The sequence below is a fragment of the Chrysemys picta genome, chromosome 5, assembly GCF_011386835.1.
Source record: "Chrysemys picta bellii isolate R12L10 chromosome 5, ASM1138683v2, whole genome shotgun sequence".
Lineage (NCBI taxonomy): Eukaryota > Metazoa > Chordata > Testudines > Emydidae > Chrysemys > Chrysemys picta.
The window spans coordinates 55,909,427-55,934,170 of record NC_088795.1 but is presented as its reverse complement, the minus strand read 5'-3'; the positions used below and the strand labels follow the sequence as shown (position 1 = coordinate 55,934,170).

At 36.2% G+C, this 24,744-nt stretch overlaps 1 protein-coding gene across 3 annotated transcripts in view; it reads right to left on the bottom strand.

Moving 5' to 3' along the window:
• Positions 1 to 23,029: 23,029 nt before the first annotated feature.
• Positions 23,030 to 24,744, bottom strand: part of HHIP (hedgehog interacting protein) — a 96,480-nt gene continuing 94,765 nt past the window's right edge. Inside the window, exons 13-14 of one of the 3 annotated variants that reach the window (XM_065596435.1) lie at positions 24,375 to 24,499; positions 23,030 to 23,506 (exon numbers count right to left, since the gene is read on the bottom strand). In XM_065596435.1, coding sequence (XP_065452507.1) covers positions 23,492 to 23,506; positions 24,375 to 24,499 — 140 coding nt within the window. In that variant the 3' untranslated portion in view covers positions 23,030 to 23,491. Of the gene's footprint in view, positions 23,507 to 23,611; positions 24,500 to 24,744 lie in introns of those variants that run through there. The other 2 variants (XM_005284295.4, XM_005284294.4) reach the window with 2 other exon arrangements.

Here is a 24,744-nt window from a genome sequence, read left to right as displayed (position 1 = left end):
AGATTTTTTTTGTACTCTGAGCTACAGTTGTGCATTCTAACATTTACTTAAACTCCAGTTTAATCATATAGACACATTGAGCATCACTTTGTGTCATAGTGAGTCTATAGAATGTGGAAATCAATAAATTAATACTTAGTTATAGAAACTATTAAATACTTAACAAAAATATACAGTAAATTAGTGAACCTTTGACCCCAAAGATTTGGGGTTGATTTGGAACAACTTTTGCAATATTCTAACTTTAATTTCTGTGTCTAAATAAATAGAAATCAATATTTTTGTAAAATATTAACAAGTCTTGTAACAAATTATACCTGATTTCTAAATAAAATAATTGCAATACAATTTGACAATAGAAATTCAAAGTAAATGGAAATGCCATACTATTCTTTCCAGTGAACTGGAACATGGATGGATGAAGGAAAAAAATCTTACTCAATAAATATCAACTGCTAGGTTCTGGAGTCATCCTGCTAGAAATCAGATTTAATATTAAAAGCCTATAAACAGCATATTAGTTCAAAAATAATCCAGAATAGGTAGGTCAGATGTGGTCAACTGACAGATTAGGATATGGAAACAACAGGGGCTTGACCATAGTTAAAGATGCAAAACAGTTTCTCAATAACTCTCTGTTTTCAAAATCTTCCTGCTTTCTGAAATTTTCCATAGTTGGTGTCTCCCTGAAAAGGAATGTAGGTTTGTGTTTTTGGCTCTAAGGATTTGGTCTGTCCAGTTATGGTGATGGGGGTTATTCAAGTCTAGAGTTGAAATCAAGCTTCTCCAGAGTGTGGTGTACAGGAATAGTGGTTTTGGGTCTACCCGTATCTGAAGGTTGAGTTTAATGGCAAAATATTTACCCCTGCTTTGGTCCATTAAAATAAGTGAACAGTAATACATAGAACACTAATATATATAGAAGTGGATCCATTTCAATGATCTCATGAAGACGGATGATGCTGGTTAGCCAGCTAGCTGGTTTACAGTCGTACCCAGCAACAATGTTAACTTTGGCTAATGCTTTGGCTGCAGACATGATATGCCAAACTATGGTCAATAGCATTTCATTCAGAGGAACACATTTGTTATACAATCACTGTCTTCTCAAATATGTAGCTAGCTAGAAATATTACTGTCTCTGCCAAATTCCTGTTCTACAACAGAAAGCAGTGTAGAAAAAGGCTGTAATGGCCCTGCATAGTGCAAGCATTGTAAGACTACTGTACACCACTATTACAGTTCTAGCAAAAACAAGAGCTACTTACTTCATGCCAAGTCATCTTGACTGTAGTCCCAAGGCAGGAATATATCCAGTCTGTACATGGAAAAAATGTAGTGTTACTTTAGGAAGTTGCAACAGAACCTAGACTAGTGCTGGGTGAATACTTTGTAGTGAATAATTTATTTGATGATTTTCACCTCTGTTTGCAAATAGTCTGTGAACCTCTTAAGATAGCCTTATATGCAATTGTTGGAAATTATTCATTAAATACATACATACATTAAACGAATGACTTTGTCTGAAGATAGTTAGCAAACAGTTAATTGCAATGTTCGTTAGACAGTCAGCATTCAAACTTAGTTTTGACTGGATACACAGATCACATGGCGTCTTTCTATTCTCCAATTGGATAAACATGATTCGAAGAATCTGGTTTCCAATGTAAATACTCATGTTATCAAATTCAAAATTCACTTTCCATTAATATTCTTCAATGTTTTCTTTAAAATTTCCCCTGTGAATCATTCCTGCCAGTAAACCCACTTTTGCTAGAATATTTGCAATAGTGAATATGAGGGTCAGGAACACAGGTGTAGTGGATTCAGTTAGAAATTTAAAGTTTTGTGTAAATTATTTTATAGCCCAGTGCTAATGTATTATTTATACAATTATTTTACAGCACTCAAATGTGAACAAAATGCTTACCAGTATGAATGAGGAGGCATGGTCTATGTACCAAAGAGTTAACAATCTAATTTCCAACAGGACACAATGAAAAGGATGATGAAATGATAGGGAGAAGTAGTGGGCAATAGGACACAGATCACAGCAACTGCATGGATACAGCAAAGTCTAGGGCACAGCAGGGTAGAGCAAAATATAATTTTTTGCTTATAAATAAAATGAACGTCCTTGACCCATTAGTTGTAGTCATTGTGATTGAGACTTGCAAAGCCATCTAAGGGATATGAATGCTCAATTTCCATTAGCTTTAATGGGGATTTAATCTTGCTTTAATTGAACATTCTTATCGCCTTTTGTCCTATGGCAGAAATAGAAGGGGATGAAGCCTTGTGGAGAAGCTCAGGAAGGATGTTCCATGGATGGGGGCATGTCTAGAATGTATAGACAGTTGTGAGAGAAGCAAATAAATGAGCTTGAAGAATAATTCTAAAAATTTTAAATATTTTTCAAACTTGAAGATCTCAGTTTGGTTCACAAAGCTGTTCTCTAGTCCAGCAGTTACTAAATTGTTGATGCTTTAACTAAAAATGGGGACTACATTTTATTTTGGAGTACAAAATAATGCCATGAGGGCTTTGAAATATTTCCTTGTTTGATTTCCATTAATTTTGCATTTTTCACCATGTTCATACAATTTTCATTAAAAAAAAAAACCCTGTCATGATCAAATCGTAACCTAATACTGATCAACGTATATGGAACATGTGAATTTCAGCTCGTGTTTTGTGCTCAGTGCCTGTGATGGTCTTCTCTACTTGTTTAAAATTCACTTCTTAATTTTTTTCATGCACAAAAATCTCACCCCAGCTCTAGTCAGGGCTCAGTATTCTAACCTGGAAGTGAAAATAGAGCATATGTTGAAAGGTTTGAGAAAAATTGGCATAGAAAAAGATTACCCTGTTTCTTTCTCCCCCCCCCCAGACCAAATGTTTTTGAAATGACGCTCCGGCTTGCAGTCCCCACCCAGGCAGCAGCGCTCCCAGATGAGGTAAGGGAAGTCACCCTCTAGCTGAGCCAGTAAGAGCTGTGTTAAGCTTTCCTTTGTTGGAAGTCTCTTAACTACATCACACCTGGCTATATTTCAAAGATTAATGAACAGCGTCTTGTCAGGTTTAATATATCGTACTGCTTTAGTTTACTTTGACGATGTAATCATACATTCCCCAAGCTGTGAACTACACCTTAAGGACCTGCATGGAGTTCTAAGGAGAAGTAAAGAAACAAGAATGACCATAAAATGTAAAAAGTGCCAGTTTTAAGAAAAACCCGTAAATTTTCTAGGACATTAGGTTTCAAAAGAAGGATTACCCATAGACTAAACAGAGTGAAGTCATAAAAATTTAAAGACACCACAAAACATAACAAAAATAAGATCCCTTTTAGGTATGACAGAATACTAAAGTAAAGGAAATTTAGACTAAATTATGCCACCCAAGCAGAGCCATTAATTAATCTAATGAGAAAATATGTTCCATTTCCATGGCCTAAGCATGTCAGGAAGCATCTGACATTTTTAAAAGAAAAAAAATAGCATGCACTACAGCAGTCCACAAATTTCCAGATTTTAGTTTGTCCATTCACACAGATACGTCTTGAATGCAAGCTAATCCAGGGAGACAAAGAAAACAACATGTTAAGTGTGCCAAATGAGTGATATAACATGAACAGATTTCTTGTTAGCCATCTTTATGCAATGGCATCTGATGCATAGTCTGCACACTCACCAATAGGTGAAAAAAACCTGTTACATCACAGTAGCAGTGTTACAGGTGCGAAGGTATTTTTCACTCAAGATCTGCTTCTGCAATTATTTACTCATGTGCTTAACTTGACGTATGTAAGCAGTCCCCATTGAGCTCAATGAAACTACTTATGTGTTTAAAGTTAAGCATGTGTGTAAAAATTAGCAGGATTAAAAACTAGCCCCCGTTTTCAGTGCCATATAATGTTGTTGTTCCCTTTTCAAAAACAAAGCACCCCCACCCCAAACTAAACCCCAAAGCCTACATATTGGGCTGAATGTTCTCATGCTTTTCTTTGCCCAGAAATCAACTCTTTTAGGGTAATTTGAATAAAAAAACAATTATTTCAGTAAGAACTGAGGCCATTTTCTTTTATTTCTCATCAGTAGTATGTTGGCCAGTTGGTCCATTAAACAAGATCCCAAGAACCCCCAAGTGAAAGCTCTTTCATAGGGAATCATTTGTAATTCCTTTCTTTGGAAAGGTGCATGCTCATGGCTGACATCGGGACTGATATGAAGCATATAGACTTGTCCACCTTCTACAGACGTGGTATTGCACTTAACAATATATTGGTGAATTTCCAAACCGAATTCAACTGTGGCCCAGAAAAAAATTCACAAAATGACCTCAAAAGACAATCAAGCCCTGGTACATAGTGACTAATCCATGTCACCCTATATTTAACATTGCTCTGAGTCTTAATTATTTTATTTATTGTTCTATTAAAAATATCACTTGGAGGCCCTGGTCAGTAGTGGGATACCGTACAAGTAGACATGATCCCTGCTCTGAAGAGTTTATAAGGTTGCCAATTTTGGTTGGCCGTATTCCTGGAGGTTTCATTGCATGACGTTAGCTTTAATTAAAGATTAATCTTTAATTCCTGGAGACTGAAGGACAATCCTGGAAGGCTGGCAACCTGAAGTGTTTACAATCTAATTTATAACAATGCACAGAAAATGAGTGTAAGAAACAGTAGATAGATGTTAAGGGAGGGTGAGAGTAATGATAATATAATTTAGCCAAAAGAGTATGTGAAAGATTTAATTAGTCACTGAGGCACATCAGAAAGTGTCAGGACCTGTTGTGCCCAGTCCAATACCATCTTAAAGGCAAGGGGCTTGATAATATTGACTAACATTTATGTTGAGTAGAAATTTGCATCACAATATTACAAAGTGCTCTGCAAATTACAGTTTTGTGTGTGTATATATATGTCTCTCTCTCTCTCTCTCTCTGTATATATTGTGACAAAGTTCTGTCCTTGACTCTGTGGGTCCTGCATTTCCTGACGGATTTTTGCTAGCCTCAGAGGCTCACTGTGACCCTCCACATAGCCCTTCTCTCTCTAGAGGCAAGGGTTACAGTCTACTGAGCCATTTTCATCATAAGCCAGCAAGGGAGGTGAGGAGAAACAACCCTTCCTCACAGTCTCTGTTGTTTCCCAGTATCAGTGATTAATCAGGGAGGGGAGGGAGGAGCTCAGGACCACCCTCTACTCCAGGCTCAAGCCCAGGGACCCTAAACTTAGCAGCTATGAAAGCTGACTTTTGGAAATAGAGCATGTACAATTCCCTGGGCTACTTCCCCACAGCAGCCCCCACTCAATATCTTCTTCACAATTACCTCAGGGACTCCTTCCTTGCACCTGATATGGCTTCATACTACTTCATTCCTCCAACAGCACAGCTCCCTCCTATAGCTCCTGACACCCTCCCCCCCCCTGACTAACTGAGAGGCTTTTAACTAGTTCCAGCCAGTCCTTAATTGGCTTCAGGTGTCCCAATCAATCTAGCTGTCTCTCCTGCCTTCTAGAAGGATCTTAATTGGCCCCAGGTGCCTTGATTAACCTGGAGCAACTGCCATTTGGTTACCATGGTACCAGGGATTTGTTTAGCCTGGGGCTAACATACCTGTTCCTCACTACTTTACTGTAGCCATCTGGCCTTGCCCCATCACAATATATATATATATATTTATGAATGAGTGACCTTTTGGATTAGTACATGGAAGGTATTCAGAGTTTGCCCAGAAGTAACTCATGTAATTAGTCCATGTGCTGTAATACATTTTAACAATGCAGTAATTGTTTTCCCAACACAAGTCCATTTAAATAATCTTTCAGTGTTTCAGAGCAAATGCAGCTATATGGCACATGTGTATATTAAATGTTGGTGCATCTGACTGGTTACTACTACTACCTGTTATACTTGCTGTGCAGTGAATGAGGCAGGGATGACTCATTGCTTGCTACTTTCAGATTGCCAGGATGGTTTAATACATGCAGTTCAGTGGGCATTGAATGAAGGAGGAAAGGTCTGTGTAGGACTCTGCAGCAATGGCAGAGAGAGACTCAAATCCCAGGTCAGAAGAATTAAGAAGCAAAATACCACCACTGTATGTAGTTCAGAGTTTTATTTATTGTTAATAAAATGAGGTTAAAGTAACACAAAAGTCAAGAGGTTACAACTCCACCCTGCTCCAATATCACCGGCAGCAGCCATGCAGGTACTGGAGAAGAACCATCTTATGATGACTGTGGTTTGCAGAGAATTTATTTTGCTCATTTTGGAGGCCACACAAGGAAAAGAACTGTACCGTGAGAGGGACAGACACATGTAAGCTCTATCTTTGTCTGGTTAGTGAGAAGAAGAGGCAACATTGAGGCTAACACTAGCAATTTTCAGACACCAAATATAGCAGCAGCTTCCAGATTTGTAAAATGTCACTCTTGAAAGTAAAATGAAAATATATATTTTAGAATTAAGATTTCCTTGAGGATTTCCATTCCCTTTAACCATAAATTGTCATATTATTCCTACTAGTACATATTTCTGTATTACTCCAAACCCACTTTCCCCCTAATAAATGATTGGTGTCCTACTTAATTTATAGTTTTGGCTTCACCCATCACAAGACTGACAGGGCAGGTAGAACACATTGCATTGTGACTGGCGGTTGAACGGTGACATCTCAATGAGCTCTATACATGCTCATTATTGTCTTAATTTTTTAAATTATGCCTTTGTTAAGCACATTAACAGGGTGTATCTAAATCCTATTGTTAGCTTGTTCCTGATGAAAAGTCTTAAAATAAATTCAATGTGTTGTTGATAATGACCTCATGTAACTATGAAGGGGAGAGCCCGGAATTCCAGGAGCAGGTGAGCAACTGCACCATGCCCATCACTGCTTTCCAAATATTCTGATTTAAGAAAACCAAGAGTAGAGTTGTGGCACTGGCAAAACTATTGTACTGGAGTGAACTTTCTACTCAGACATGACTTGTTAGGTTCACATTCAGAAATGCTAAAATTTCAAGGGAGGGGCTAAGGAAGCAGTCTGATAAAGTGGGAGTGGAGAGAGGGAAACGATGCCAACATTCATGCTGAAAATTCTTTGTCTGCACTGGAGCTGGAGTACATTCTAGACAATGTATCCATATTCAGATGTCACCAAACGTCTATTCAGCCAGAAGCTGACAGGATCGTCACTTTGGATTTGAAAGACAAACTGTAAGTAACTGGTCAGCAGAGATCTCAGCTTAGCTAGTCTATAGGACATTAGGATACTCCTCTATATCCAGAAACTCCTCCCCAATATCACATCAAGGTCTCTTTACATCAGCTAGAGTCCTCTCTGCATACCACCAATAGGTCAGCAGATATTCACTTTTACTAGTGTCATAGTTCAGCAATTTCTGTTTTTGTTATTCAGGTTTTTGCAAGGAAGTGTGTAATTCACCGCTGCAGGTGGAAGAAGCTTAAAAACACTAGCATCAGAAGGCTGTTGTTTTAAACTGAAGTCAATTTACTTTGGCAGTGATATGGACAAAGCTTGCAGATACATTATTTACAGTAGCATTTTATGTGATCTAGGACAGAGAAATTACTCTGAAAAAGACCACTTGTCCAGACTTAGATTTCTACTCTTGTCAAATTGTCCGGCAATAACTATTCCAAACAACAATCAAGCCACCTCAATATTTGTTTGCCATTAGCCATTGCAAAAACCAATAGTTAGGGTTCTGTTTCACCAATCTTCTCGTCTCCTGTTAATATAAATTGTATTTTTCTGATCTGAAGAATTTAGTAACATAAAGGTTGACACTGAAGATCTCTTGTTCACTCATTTCTTCTGCCAGATTAAGTGTGTGCAAAGTAGTCACTGAATAGTTCTTGATAGATACTCCCAAGCATCATAGGTGGGGTGTTGTGAACAACAAAACTAGCAGTGCTTTCTTTTTCTGTTATCTGTTGAGAAAATGCATGAAAGTACTCATTTAACCATGGCTTTCAATGCATTGGTGATGTTGTCCGAGGCAAATATTTAAACTGTAGATATTGAAGGGGTGTTAATTCATTCAGCAGACAATGTACATGAAGTGCAGAATGTTAGCCTTATTGCACAGGCCTTCTATTAAAGTCACATTGAGGGGGAGAAGCCCTCTGTCCTGAAATATCATTCATAATGCTCCTATCATACTATCAAGGAATGAGAGACTAACGTTCCTGCCTCAAGTATGGGGGGGAGGGTCAGCTAAGTTTTTTGTACCATATTTATGCATATTTGAAATGAATCATGTCTCTTGGACACTTCTGGGCCCTTTGGAAAATCTGACCCTTATTTAGGTGCCAAAAAGGGAACTGAATGCATTTGAAAATCTGGCCCCAAGTCCCCCTTATCAGCATTAGCACGATGTCTTCAGTTTAGCTGCCTAATTACAACTTATTTCGTGGGTCTAGGTTTATTTTTTTTATAGAAGCATTCTCGGCATGGCCCCACTGAAGTCAATGGCAAAACTCCCATTGACTTCAGTGGAGTCAGGATTTTACCTGGGGTGTCCAGGAGCTGAAATATTATAAAATGGGACTGTTCCTCTTCCAGATTGTAATTGTTTTGTCTTGCTTCCCATCCCCAGCATGGGCTTGTTCCACCATCCCTTTTTAGAAATTGTCATCCCTTTCAGAATGAAGTGACTTTTAAGCTGCTCTTCAATCTTCTCTTACAGGTACAGTAGGCAGAAACTATAAACTCCTTATAAATTGTCTGCTTCTGCTGCTGGGGCCAAATAAAAACAGGCATCCTAGATATGTCTTAGTACACTCAAAATAAAGGTTGAGTTTGTAGGCTTGTCATAAGGGGGGAAAAAATCAAGCCTAACCCAATATGTTAATTTGCATCCCAGTAGGAACCTACAGGAACACCTATGTCCAGGGAGATATGCAAAACTCACCCAGTGTGAAGGGACTGCAGTTCTCTAGAAAAAGGGATAAAGGAAAATAACTTGGTGCTTTATATGCCACTGTCTTCTATCTCATCCTGTGTCTTTTTGGACTGTAGGCTCTTTAGGGGCAGGGACTGTCTCTTATAATATGTGTGTACAGTGCCTAGCATAATGGGGACATGATTTCAGTTGGGGCTATACTGATGATAATACAAATGATAAAACAAAGACCATTTATTCCACATAAACCAACCATTTTCAGCCCTGATCCTGTAGTTCTTTTTGACAACATTCCCTTCAGAATTGAAGAGGAGTTCTGCCTGCGTAAGTAGTCTACGATTTGGCCTTTCAACAGCCACAAATATTTTAAAGATAGAAATTACAACACACATGATTACAAACAATGCTTTTAATACTTTGTGCAGAGACATTCCAAACGTTTTACCCTATTCTTACAACAATAATCTCTGCAAACATTTAAACGATTCCACATTAAGTGCTACACATAGAGTATATCCATATAAGGATATACACAGTTTTAAATGTACACAGTTTGAAACCCACTGTCTATATATGAATGAGGTGATCCCATGCAAAATGGAAAAAAAAAAGTCAACCCCCAAAATACCTCAAATCTGCATATGACACATAGTAATAGATAAGACATAAAAACTAACCTTATCAGGAATAATTTCAGCTGAGATCAGTAACAGCAAATAATTTTCTAGTCCTACCATTCATTTTATTAGGCATTTCAACCTGTATAATCTGTGATAAATTATAATTCTGGGCTAATAAAGGAACTGAAGGGCCAACAATACTGGGTTCTATGAACTTACATTACAGTGATTTGAATTTTTTTATCTCATAGTAAACACCATATAATTCAAAGTGTCCGCATGCCTAACTTCATAAACAAAAAGCCATACTGTAACAAAATATATAGAATAAATACAAAGAATGCATTTCTTTTAGCATGTTTTGTAGGCACTAATGTATCATACTGTTATGGTACATAAACAGTTACAGCAGCTGAGCATGACTCCTGTACATTGTAAAATTATTTTAATTTCTGACAGGGTAGTGGGTTTATTATTCAAGTCAATTCAATTTTATTAAATCCCCTATGACATATGTCTCTTGCAAATACAAAAGAATCCATACACAACCTAAACCAACATCAGTATCCATATAATACATTAAAATGTCAATCAGAACTGAATAAGGGCAAAAATTGCTACAGATTTGATTACTACTAAAAAAATCCGAAAAATGCTATCTTTTGAGATGGTAATAACATTATTTTTTTATATAAAAGAAGTAAAATCCAGTGTGTTCTCAAAAGCTGGAGAATTCTACAATCCAAAAGATAATGAGGTAGATCTTCCAATGCTTCAATTTTACATGAGCAAAAATGAAGACGTGAAAGAACTTTTCCATAACTATTTTAAAGACAGCAATTCCCATAGGTTGGAATATTAACTGAGTATTTGCCTTCCATAACAGATAATTTGATAACTCATACAAATATGTTTCAAAACATGTCCTGTCTTCAAAGAAGAAAACCAAAAGGCAAATTTAGAATCATGAATCATAGCCAGATCTTCTTGTTAGGTAATATCTGTCACTTCTCTGTTTGAGTAGTTGATTATGTCGGTTAAAAGATATTGACAATAAGTGAGAAATAGAAAAACCCAACCTAGTTATAATAAATTGGAGGGTCTTATACCATGAAAATAAGTAGTATCCTGGTGGTTCCTCCATCTCCTGAAGGCAAAAATGAGGCAATCTATAATCTGGAAAAGTACAGATCTTAGACTAGGGGTCAGCAACCTTTCAGAAGTGGAGTGCCAAGTCTTCATTTATTCACTCTGATTTAAGGTTTTGCGTGCCAGTAATACATTTTAATGTTTTTAGAAGTTTTCTGTAAGTCTATAATCTATAACTAAACTATTGTATGTAAAGTAAACAAGGTTTTTAAAATGTTTAAGAAGCTTTATTTAAAATTACATTAAAATGCAGAGACCCCCGGACCGGTGGCCAGGACCCAGGCAGTGTGAGAGCCACTGAAAATCAGCTTGCGTGCCACCTTTGGCACATGTGCCATAGGTTGCCTACCCCTGTCTTAGACCAATATTTAAGAAAAGCAATATAAGCTCTACTACTTACAGTAAAAATAGCCATCTTGACATGTAGAAACAAGGTGAGGTAGAATTTAGGAGAATTAAGTGTCCTCAAAAATATATTGAATGATCTTTAAGGCTAAAATTTGGCCCCTAAATCAAACTTCAGCTCCATATGGTCCATTTATTTTCAGTCTTTATGGTAAGAGACCAGTGGCCAGAATGATAAAACTTTATCCCTAAATAAGTAAAAACAGAGACTTGTTCTACAGGATGGCCTTCTATCATCCGCTCAATTTGCAGAGGGTAGTTTCCAAAAATCATGACCTTGGTCTCCTTATAATTGAGAACCAGGTCTTTAAAGTTATAATAGGAGGAAAAATGAGATGATAACCAGTGGAGGCCTCTTGTCGTTTGTGATAAAACAATCTATATATTGTAGAATTATTTTAATTTCCTACAGGGTAATGGGTTTATTAGATGTACTTTGATACTTTACACCTAGATCCCTGGCCCATTTTAGCCACTTTAGTATCATTTGTCTTCATTAATGTATCCAACTTAAAAACTATCTAATCTACTGTTTGTGCATCTATATGTACATTACTATTTCTCAATCCATGCATTCATAGGGGATATAGATAAACAGTAATGTACATGATGTTTCTTATAGGTGTGTGTATATATATACATTTACATATATACACACACATAAGAAGCAATAGTTATCTGAACTGTGAAGTTAAAAGGTTGAAAATCACTAGACCGCCAGGGATATGTTTCTGTCACTTTTTTCAGTTTCAAATTTATATTATATTCATAGATGTGAAATAGCCATTTATAGTTAGATTTGTACATTTCCTTTTCTCTCTGCCTCCTTGTACTGGAGTGATCAAGGCCTTCAGTCGCAATTAAAAGCTGCAGCTGCACTAACAATCTTGTGCTTTATAACAGACATTTTGCTCCAATTCAAATGTGTCTACACCTTTCATTAGCGCTTTACTGCTCCATAGGCATTCTGGACTTCTGACTTTCATTTTAAATCACTAAACACACACACAGGTTATTATTTCTCTGTAGTTTAAAGTTAAAGCACCTTGAAAGCTATATCTGCACCTGTCATAGTGATGTGACCCTAAAAACACTCTACTGAGTAAGGTTTTGCAAGGTTTGGTTCTTTCTTTTGAAACTATAGGAGGCAAATTCTGCCCTCAGGTGCAAGTATGTCTTTTGGTGCAGTGAAAGTGGCCTATATATCTATCTGAAGGCTGCATTTAGCTATAATCAGCGGTTGTGATACCTCTCCTCTGTGTTACAAATCTTTCTGCCATCACAACATTTCAGTTTTCTTATACTGTATGTCTATAGGTTTGCTCCTGCTCCCATTGACGTCAATAGCACAACTTGCATGATGTCAGAAAGTGCAAGATAAGGCCTTTAGCATTCTGTGCCTAACTGTAGTGAACTCTAGGGGCCTGATTCCACTCTGGGGTAAACTATTGAACTGAATGGACATACACTGAAGTAAAACCAGTGTGAGGGGAGAACCAGGGTACTTAAGGAGACCTGATTCCTCTCCCACTTATACTGGTGTAAATGAGGAATAGCGCCACTGAAGTGAATAGTGAAGTCTCATACTGGTCTTACATCGATGTAAGATCAATAGGAGAGTGGAATAAGGTCTCGTTACCAAACTGTAATAAGTGTCAACATCATTGCTAAATGATCAATTTAAAATACCAGGAACTAGTGGCAGATCAAAATCAGAATCATGTATCTAACTGCCTTATCCCAAAGCTTTGGGCATTCAGACATAATGGGACTCAGACTAAATGGAGGAGTGGTACAGATTCTGGAAGACAAAAACCACCCAGGAAGTTTTGCCAAACCAAAACTGTGCCCTACTTTTGTCCAGTTCTATCAGAAATGTACATAGGATGTAGGCATGCCATTAAACATGAAATCAAACCAGCCCTTCCCCCAAAACAAACCAGCCCAACTCTGCTGGCCCTTTTAAAGGTTCTATCACACAGTTACCTGTGGTATATTTTTACATAAGAGTGAAACCAGGAGCTGATCACCCAGTTAGAATTTTTTTGTTTAAAAAAACAACAACTCCAAACCCTTTGCCATAATTAATCTGGTTAGAAACCTGCAAATAAATGGCAGATTTAGTGCAGCACAACTTGAAGGAAGTGGCTGTAAAGGAAAGCAAAAGAGAGAGAGAGAGCTAAATGTGTTGGTCAAAAGAGAAAAAAAGTAGAGTTAGGAGAGGCTTATTAGGAGGGCAGGGATTGAGAAGATGAGTTAAAATGATGAGGACAAAGTATTCTTGGTAAGCCTGGAATTCCTTTTGGGGGTTCTACTGTCATTGGCAAACCACACAAGCCTCATTCATCTGGGCACATTTATTCCTAACTTAATCCCCCTGAAGTCAGAGATGAATTTGGCCTGTGGTGTTTAAGATGTCATCAGAAGCCCTTGATGGAATTATGGCCTAGCAATATACAGTTGCATGTACATAATTCTCTATGTAAAATTCATGTGTTATATATTGTAAAAGAAATGAAAGGTAGCTGTTAATTCCAAGGCTTATAAATATGTCAGTGGGTTTTCATAACTTCTTAATAAATTACAAGAATTTGTAATTGTAACCACTCAAGTGGTTTATGATGTCACCAGACCCACATGCTGCACTGTACTTATAATTAAGTACTGTACCTTGCACGTTTCTTTTGGTTTTCTTTTTAACAGAATAGATACAGCCCATTAAAAATAAAACCACATTTGTTCTTTGCACTGACATCTTCATTGCTTCCTCTCTTCCATATTCTCTTTTAACTTCTTTTTTGTCCCAAGTTTTTCCTCTACTTAAGAACAAAAATTTATATATATCTAAATTAAAAAGAACAATTGCTGCAGCAGCTATTTTTAATCAGAGATGGTGCTGAAGTAAAATCAAATATACAAACTGGCGCAAAGCTGAAATTTGACCTGAATCCTAACTGTGTGGCTGCCCACCCTCCCACATCACTAATGGTAGTGTTGGTTAAAAAAATGGGAAAATTATATAATTCAAAATTTTGTATTTGTTTCCCCTTTGATCTATGCTTTACCATTAGCATCCATATCTATTTTTAATAGTGCTTCAGTGTTTGATCACAAAAACTAGACACAGAGCAGGCTAAACCTTGTAAATGAGATTTAAAAGTAACAAACCGATTTTACAGTGCTATTTAACACCACTGATAGAAGGCAGGGAAAAATGTAAGCTCATACTTCGTAAGTTGCAATTTAGTAATGCCATATCACCTACACAATGCCAAATTCTGATCTCAGATGGTTTATTAATTAGCTCTATTAGTTTGTGGTCAGTTTTGGTATATGTGACAAGTCTAGTGACAAGTGATTTTTGGCTGCCTCCATTTTTGAGTGCCAAAATCAGACACCTTAAAGTGTGGGTGCTCAGAACCTCCTGAAACTCATGCTTCGGTAAGGATTATCAAACTGGGCACTCAAAATCATTGGTCTCTTTAGAAATCATAGGCCATTATATTTGGTTTGCATTTAATTTTCCAAAGAAGAGAGAAGATATAATAATAGCTATTGATGTCTGGAAACTGACTCCTACCATGTGACTGGGAGGTATATAATTTTATAATCCTGAACCAAGCTATGTAACGGGGGCCAAGAAATACAGACCATTCTCTTACCAGCACTCTGGTGTGTCACACCCTTATTAAGTTATATATAATACATCATCTAGTGGTATATTTAGTAAAATTAGTTAGCTAAAAGTATAGTGTGACACCTCAATATTGAACTTTACTATTAACTAGAGCTGATCCATAAAAAGGTTAAGTACATTTCATGAAAAACTTGATTTTATGTGATTTAAACAATTTCATAACTTCATTTTTTGACAAAAATAATTTTGAACTAAATCTTTTGAAAAATTTCATTTAATTTTGTGGGAGGGTAGTTATATCAACATTTTTTGCTTTTAAATTTTCATCAAAAATGGCAAATTTCAAATAAACAAACATACTTTTACAAAACATTTTGATTTAGTTGAAACATATTTTAATTATTTTTAGCTCCCAGTTGAAAACTTTCAACCAGATCTTCTACTAACCTTTACTGAGAAGAGGGATAAAACCACTTCTTCTATTGTGATTGTATTTTGTAAGAAGGATCAGGGATATGCATTAACAAAATAAGAATTAGCAGGGGTTCTGCTGTATTGAAATGCATGTATTCTGGGTCTGTTCCTGCTCCCAGGATTGATTTGTTCTGACACTGATTTCAGTGGAAACCGAATCCAACACTTAACGTGAGGAGAGAGAGAGAGAGAGAGAATTCTAAATTACATTCAATTTTATGACCCCTTAATTTAAAATATGGGGAGTGATGCATCCAGTATTAAATAACATATGTTGTTGCACTAATTTGCTCTTCTGAAGATCTTAAATAAATGAAACAAATTAAAAATAAAACCATTTCCATTAGCCATTGAACTGATCCTCAAACAAATGCATTTGAAGTATCTCCTGTGCCTTTATTCACACATACACACGTATACAGATTTTGTGCAATGAAACAGGTGTCTTGTTCAACAAAATGGTCTTATTTTTACTTTCATATTTATCTGGAAACAAAAAAAGTATAGATACACACAGAGAGTATTAGCAGCGTTCCAAGTCACATTTTACGAAAGCAGATTAGATTTTATACAAATGAAACTGGTGTACATTTCAATGAATATTTTTACTCGGGCATGAATCGACTGTTCTTAACAACAAAGTTTAAAAAGCCAGTCCAAAATTTTAACACTTCAATGCATTTTTAAATTATGCATTTAGTCATAACAATTTAAAAAAATACTGGAACAAAAATAATTTTTAAAGTAGCACATGTACATTAGATCAGAAGATGGTTTCATATATTTTATTAGCTTAAAGGACACAGAATAACACTACCTAACCAGAACTCCAGGCATGCATGTACATAAATATATTAAATTAAAAGTAATTATACACTTAAACATCCTTTTGTCTAAAAAAAAAAATTAAATCCACAGATTAACAATAAATCCAACTCTATGCATTTACCACTTCATCAAGACACAGCTGTTCAGTTTTTAAGATATTACACATATATTTGTTAGAATTTATATGCATTATACATATATTATATATTACATAAGTGTGTATACATACATGGTCTTCAATAATAATATAATACTTTGCACTTACATAGCACTTTCCATCTACAGAGCTCAAAGCGCTTTACAAAAGTTGGCATTATCACCAATTTGTAGATCGGAAACTGAGGCACAGAGAGATTAAATCACTTGCTTAAGATCACATAGAGAGGCAATGGCAGGAAACCCAGTCTTCTGACTCTAATTCCTTTTCTCTAAACATTAGACCATTTTGCCTGCCTAAAGAAATTACACACAGTACATCGTGGTTTGTAACCACATACTTAGACATATAAACCTATGGATTATGGTCCTGATCCAAGAAAACACTTAAGTACCCGCATAACCTTAAGCACATGACTTCAGTGGGATTACTCATGTACTTAATATTACTCAAGCGCTCCAGTGCATTGCTGGATAGGTGCTGCCTGTAGGTGTTAAGTAATGTAATAGGCTATAAAGATATTTAAACATAGTTTGAGTGAAGATATTTTCCCACGTTTAAAATGCATGTACCGTATTTGATAGTTATTGTCAAAAAATAACACTACAATATGTGGTCAGTGGAATGACATTATAGTAAGGTCCTCAAATGTCAAATTTTGCTAATTTCCCTTTTTTTGCAGTGGCTACTATTAAAATTGTTACAAATATGCTTTTTGCCTAATTCAAATAAAAACAGTATGATATTTCTGAAAATTTATAAAGAGAATACTGGGAAAATAATGTTAATACTAATAGCTGCAAATGAGGCTCTATTCCTGCATTATTATCCATGTGGGCATAGCAGGCTGACTGGGAGAATTATTGTCTCTGATATTAATGGTGATTACTGCAAATGCATCAGTTGAGTTTCCACCTGTTATGACTGTTTATCTTGGTATGAATGGGGTCTAGCTTGTACTATGCTGGGCGTGCATTACGTTTTGTGACTCCTTCTAGAAATGTCTGGACTAATTGGATTTGTATGTCATATTAACACATCACCTTCTGATGCAAACTACTTCCTACTCTTGTAGCAACACACATCCTCCAGATTTAAAAAAATAAAAAAACCCCAAGAGGTAAGGCAAACACAGCTGCTACACTCATGTGCACGCACGCACTTTCTCTAACATTTCAAGATGTCCTGGAGACCTTTGAAATTTTAAAATATTGTTATATCCGGTATTGTTTCAGTTTTATTTTTATTGCAAAACTAAACAAATGGGAAAATATCCTAAACAATGTCAAAGAAACTTAAATATTTAATGCACTGGGCCACATTTGTCACTCGGAATGGGATGGATGTTGGCTTGTAGAATTTAAAACAAAAATCTCATGCAATGTGATACCATCTTGTTGGTTTGAACACATTTCTAGTGATAATTTCCAATATATTTGTTTATAAAAGCCAGTATATGTACTGTAGGAATTGTAGTACACATGTTCAGTAAAGAGTTTTCTATTAGCATACATGGTTTGAAATGATCACTAGAAATATATGTAGGTCATCCAGAACAATAAAATCTATCCATTGCTCCTTTCAAACCCAACCCTGCAGTCCTTCTGTAAAGAAAACTCCTACTAAAGTCTGTGGGAATTTTGTTTGAGTAAGGACAGCAAGTATGGCGCCTTTATATATACAGCCCATACTAGTAATTAGTAATAACTTGTAAGTGGGCTGGGGATGGATGAGTGATCAGTCTCTTTACTATTTAGTGAAATCTCACATCATATCTAAGCCATTGCATATTTGGTATATGTCACTATTTATGTATGTATATTGGGCTGTAAAGTGGTGACACTGTTCTTTCTCAAGGCAATGTATCAGTAATACCGCCTTGTAAGTCAGAACAGCTTTTGTAAATCCACATGGAATTATCTGCAGTACTCTGATTTCTTGGAAGATCTTACTATGAATTTATAGCATGTCTAATTCTACCATTGGATATGTGCATACAACACCCATTGATGTCAATGGATGTGCATATCTACAGGCATAATTTTGCCCAGTATATTGCATGCATGTACGCAAACACCCAAGTCCTGATTCTGCAAACACTTATGCACATGCTTAACATTATTAGTCCAATGGGACTGCTCATGGTAGTAAAGTTAACTACTTGTGTGTTTGCAGGATTGGGGCTATCAATTGGATTTGAATGGTGTAGAATTCTTACGCCATATTTGAAAATGTGTCCAAGGTTCTAGTGAATTGTTAAGTTCAATAGATGAAATCTTGGTCCCTTTGAAATCAATAAAAGTTCTGCCATTGATTTCAGTGGATCCAGGATTTTACCTTAAATGTCCAGTTGGGGTCCACTTCAGTATCTTGTTATGGTTGGCTCATAAAATGGGACCATTGGCATTTTTTTAGTTACCTTCTTGCCTGCTCGCATGTATTTAAAAACCTAAGATAAGATCAAATGTGTGAAAGGAGAATAACTTACTGTGGGTCAAGTGCTACAAATTTTTAAACAAATAAAAAATAATCTGGCAACAGAATAAAATCCTCACATAACTGATGGAAATACCTGTAACAAAACACAAAAAGGACTAGATATACTCTGTACATAAAAACAGGCCTGGATCTGCTGTCCTTGCTCTAGTAAAACTTCCTTTGAGACTAATGGCTGCAGGAACAGGCTTGAAGGGATAATGTATGCAGTGATATCTGCAGTGAAGTCCTGCTGCTGAGTAAGTGGATATCTTCTAAGGACTTAATCCTAAAAATAACGTCAGTGGGAGTCTTTCAGTTGACTAGAGTGGACTTTAGATCAGGCCCTCAGAGAAACGCTATAGTAATTGAAGGCTAAGCATTCAAGTGGTCTCCACTCTTGTTTTCATACTTATATACTCTGAAAAGTAGAGTTAGTCAAAAAATTTTGAATGGAAAGTGTATTGAAATATTCCCCAGTTCTCTCCTGAAAATGATGAAAATTTTATCAAAACCCTATTGACTTTTTCAACATTTTTTTTCAAAACTTTTTATTGAAATGTTTATTAAAGTAGGGTTTTTTTAAATCAAAAAGTAGGTTTTTGGTAAAATGGTTATGAAAACCTGGTTTTTGGTAAACGAAGAAAATTGGAAACCATTTTGCCAATGTTTAGGGTAAAAAATTGATTAAAAATACCCCAAATAGGTCAGTTTTGAAACCTACCAAATGGAAACAACTTTGAAATTTCAAAAATTTGTCATGATATTTTTCTCATTTTTGATCAGTTCTTTTAATGAGATTACATTTTGACTAATTCAATAGACTGTTAACTTGGTAGTTAACATTAATGATTATTTTAAATATCTAATACCTTCTTAAATACTTGCACAATCAGCGAAAATTTAGCTGAGCAATATTTCTTTTTAGGCAGTATCAATTTTCTCCCTTAGGCTCCAATCCTGCAACAACTTATGCATATGACTATCTTAATACATGTGAATAGTCTTCAACTCAGTGGGACTGCTCACATGTGTAAATTTACTCCTGTGCTTAAGTGTTTGCAGGATTGGGGCCTCAGGCACACATGTGTGCAAGTTAGCTTCATCCTTGTTTGTAATCCAATGCTAGGGAAAGAGAATTGTGAGGATCCACATTCCTTCATTCTGGGGAATCCCCTTCTGTTTCTCATTTGAGGGTTCTGATGGCTAGACTGGAAACAATCCCCTTCAAAGCTAATGCCAGTGCTGTTTTTTGAACTACCCGGAAGTTTGACTGTATAATAAACAACTGCCTAGCTCAAGCAGGTTACCTCCTTGACACTACTGAGCTTCATGATCTAAGAGTGAGGGACACGAGACTGCTACTCCTGAACCACAGCACATAGTGAATGACCAATGCCAACCAAGCTACAGTATTAGAAGTGGAAAAAAACCCCAAACCAATCGACCAAAAAAATAACACAGGCGGAATAATCAAAACTATCACTTAAAAATACCTGTATTTTGTTTAAATTCTGCATGTAATGTGCCATGGGAAGGCCACTTTAGTGAGGCATCTGTCTATAATATGGATTAAAAAATAGTGAGCAGAAACAGCATGGAAATACTGATCTTTGCTATGAGGAAAGAGCTATCATGCCAAAATTAACAGAAGTGAATGGGAGAAGCAAAAGATGAGGAAGTTATCATGGCTGCCAGTACAGAATAGTTCTCCCTGATACTGATATTTGGATAATTTGGATGCATGGAACACAGTAACCTCTGAGGACTTGTAGACACTGTGGGCCAACATCTGCTCTTTGATGGGCACATGTAGTTCCCTTAAAATCAATGGAAGATGCTTTGTGCCAATCTGAGGGATGATTTTGGGCTAATATTTGCAGTTGGACAAGTCAGAAAAATCAGCATAATGATTTTTGTGACTAGAAAGTAGAACAATTTGGGGCTAGTTTTATGGCAAATTCTTAACAGAACAAGTCTTTGCATCTCATACTGTCATATGTGGAGTAGAGAAGATGGTTCAATGGATATGCAAATATTAGACCTTCCACCAGATCAGTGGTGCATGCTATTTTTTTCAGAGAGAGGAAAGAGAGTTAGCCAGTGGTAAAGTGGGAAAATGAGAAATATAAATGGGTTCAATCCAGCTGGAAGCTAGAATAGAGCTATGTTGATATAAATACATTTTTTCCTCTTTGAGGGGAAAGACACCTGAAGGAATGTTTGAAATGTATATTGTGTTGGAAACAAAAGCATGGATGTGTTTCATAATGACCTTATTAAAATAAAAGACAGGAGAGAGAAACTCAAGCACATGCGAAAAACCCTACCTGGTCTCCTTAGCTGTTTGCCCCATTTAGCCAGTTTCATTTGGAAGCTCTGTTTTTCATGCTGGAAAACTCTTACTGAATACATAAGAATAGCAAACTAGCAATAAGAGTGCTACAGAAATAATTTAATTTTTGCATGTCAGTTCTCTGCAGTCAAACTTCTTTAACATTTTAGACTGTCAGGTCAGGAAAAGGTGACCTTAGTTTACTCGCCCCTTTCAATATTTAGTGTAATTTCTTTTGAAAAATATGCAGTTCAAACTTCTAATGAAAAATATGCAATTCAAACTTCTTTCAAATGGACAGTCCTCATGTTATGTTACACACCCTGAGGGGCTTAAAGGAGAGAGGCCTGCTTCCACTGGATGGAAAAGATGTTTAATAATGCAATGAAACACAAACTCCTCTCTATCTCCCCCTTTCCCCTCACCCCCGATATTTTAGATCGATTCTTAGTAATAAGTATTGCAATCTTTCTGGAATGTGTCAAATGGATTTTATTTTATAAATTGATATGGATGTTTAAATTTTTAGGATGGAATCCTGCCCCACTGATGTCAAACGGGTGTTTTGCCATTGATTTTGATGAGGCCAGGATTTTACCCTGTCTTTAATGGAGTGCTGATGTCTCTTTTCACCAGTAACAGTAACTAGGGGCCCTCTGGATACCAGACATTTTGTTGTTATAAGCTAACATCCGTGACTCTGGATAACTTCTTACTAGAAGAATTTAGTCTTTTACCAAAAATAGATAATGTCACTTAGGGCTCGGTTCTTTTCAAAGAACTTGAAAGTGACTAGTAAAAATGGTATGTCATTCCTCTTCAGTTAGGTACGGAAAATATTTAAGAGTCACTGCTGATATGAACAGGTTTCAGAGGGGTAGCCGTGTTAGTCTGTAAATTACAGCTTGGAATTACTTTTGTTAAAGGAAGTGAAAAAAGTGCTAGTTGTGTTGGATATTTAAATGTTACAAATAATACTGCAGTAACTTTATTCTTATTTTGCTGACTCTATGAATAGTATAATGCATAATAAAACTGCACAATTTGACAGATTTAGACAGCTGGCTCATTCACCAGAAGTTCACATTTTGTTAATGTCGCCCACGTTGAATAAGGGAAGATTAGTTGGTAAGGTCAATTTACAAAAATGGTTGTCAGGACATTTTTTTTAATTGTAAAACTTTTTGTGATGGAATTCAGTAAAAAGACTATAGGCAGAAAGCAGTGGAGACAAAGAGCTGCTATTAACCTACAGATGCAGGCTACTGCAGGGTTCATTGCAAGATTTGTCACACTGCTTAGCCAATGAAGTGTTAGTGTGACTAGAAGGGACCACCCTTTTCTGGGGTAAGAGGGCAATTTGGTCTCCATGCTCATTTAATCCTGAGACTTCTTTGAATAGACTGTCACTTGAATCTACATTGTGCAAAATTATGCATGCACTTTTTAATGCAGACTATTGTTCACTAAGCACTCAACCAAGATTTCTCAACCAATTTCCATTTGGCACGAGGTCAGCTGAAACCCAAGTAATCGTATATGGAAGGCAAGTGTAGCTTTCTGTTCACTTTAGCCAGTCTCTTAACACAGATCGGGACAAATATCAAGCATACTTTCCTTGCAAATTTCAGATGTATTAAAATAAGAGACTGAAAACATCCATTAATGGAAAATTAGTTAAAAGTCACTGTCCTATAGAGGTCATTTTCTTATTGGTGGGAAATCTTGCTGGACTATGTTAGACTGCATTGCTTAAACTACTATCCACTGTTGATATAGGAACAGCAGTTTATAGGACTATGATGGGAACACTGTGGTTGTTCTGTTCTCTCTTTGTAGGTAAGTTTTTCTGTAAGGCAGTGCAAAGGAAACCTTATATGTGACAGGTATGAACACACAGATCTGGCTACACATCACGGGATCAAAGGGCAGGGGTGGATTGGGGGTGGTCCCCCGGTCTGAAGGTGTCTATAGTTAAAATATTAACTAATGCTTTAAAAAACCTGAATACAGCATGTACACCAAATTTATTGATACATTTACAAAAATTCATTTTTTGTTAACTCTTCAAGGAACATTTACATTTAAAACCATATTTGGCAATAATTGTCATATAATGTTTTGTACAAGTGACACCTTATGTAGCCAAGATTTGCTAAAATGAGCTCTTGTCCAGTGAAGTTCCATTCAGTGTGAAATCTGTAACAGTCTAATCATGTATAATCTGGGCAGTCCTGTTACAGTGAAAAGCACTTTTTATAAACATTTTTATGATATGCTGGAATTCTACAAAGATTGATTGGTGGTTGTTTTTTCATCCGTCGTAAAAGAATACATGTTGACACAAGGATACATGTCTAGATTAGATCCACAACACATTTAAGAGTGTTTGCTCTCTCATTCCCCGTCATTCCAATTAAGTTGGTGAAAAATGTAACTTTAGTATTTTACAGGACATGGTAAAGCTGTTTCATCTAGGTGATGTCTATATTATAAAAATAAAATAAAATAATATAAATATGTAACATGAACCCAGTGCCCAATGTTAAATAAAATATATGATAAAAAGCAGACCTTCTAGGATGACTCGTTTTGAGATATGCTGATATAATTTAATTATTAAACACTTGAAACAATCTTGATATTAAGTTGCAATAACCAGATTTCTGCATCTATGCCAGATAAAGAAGTAAGTGCATAACATTCTGTAATAGAGATACATTGATGAAGGTGAAGGTTACAATCTTACAATGAATTGCCTATTTAGGAATGCATTAAGGAGTCTGGAAATATTATCTCATAGTGTAGTTTATTTCACCTTAAAAACTGTTATAACCAAATTTAATTAAATCCAGCAGTTTGTACAGTAATGTTTCAAAACTCCTCTCTTTATTGTTATAATCAGATAGTTACAGATGTAAAATTGCTGGGATGTCAAAGAATCCATTATGACATCGTAAGAGTCCTTTGATGAAAATGTGGTTTAAGTGGAAACACTGTGTAAACTATTTCACATGAAGAAATATATTTCAAAAATTCCACTAGTTATGCAACCACACTTATGATGGGGTTTTGCGTGTGTTGTACATCTATACATCTGTGCCGATGTATGGATATATATATACACATGAAAAAAAATTATCTGCACATGTCTGGAAATTATAGTTAAATTAATAAAAGTAAATTGAATCACCGGTGTTTATAGCAGGATAACAGTCTTTTTAAAATGACAGGATTCAAAATAAATGCCCGTTGAAAATGTAGTATCCAAATAGTCCCAGAAACTATACAATGTAGCTGGTTAGATCCAGCAAATAGGATGTCATGTCTATAATCTGATCAAGAATACCTGCCCTTGTCACTCTTCGGATGTTTCTATCCACTTGTTCACACTGGGGGCCAAGATATCCTTTTTTACACAAGCACTTATTGGGTCTTACACAGACACCTCCATGTCGACATGCTGGATCACATTTTGCTGTGGGGGGAAAAAAGTATTCTAATTCATGTTGAGAATCTTACTAAGAAATAGAAAAATCAAAGGCATGCACATGACATGAGAGCTACTTCGCGCCAGTGACTGTAATGATAAGAAAAAAAAATTAAAAGTATGGAGTATGAAGGAGTTAATGGTGCTAAAAAAAAGTTGCAGAATGGATACCCAGAACTATAAATACTGTTTTCATGCTTCTAAGAGGACCTCGCAAGTAATGGATTGTGAAT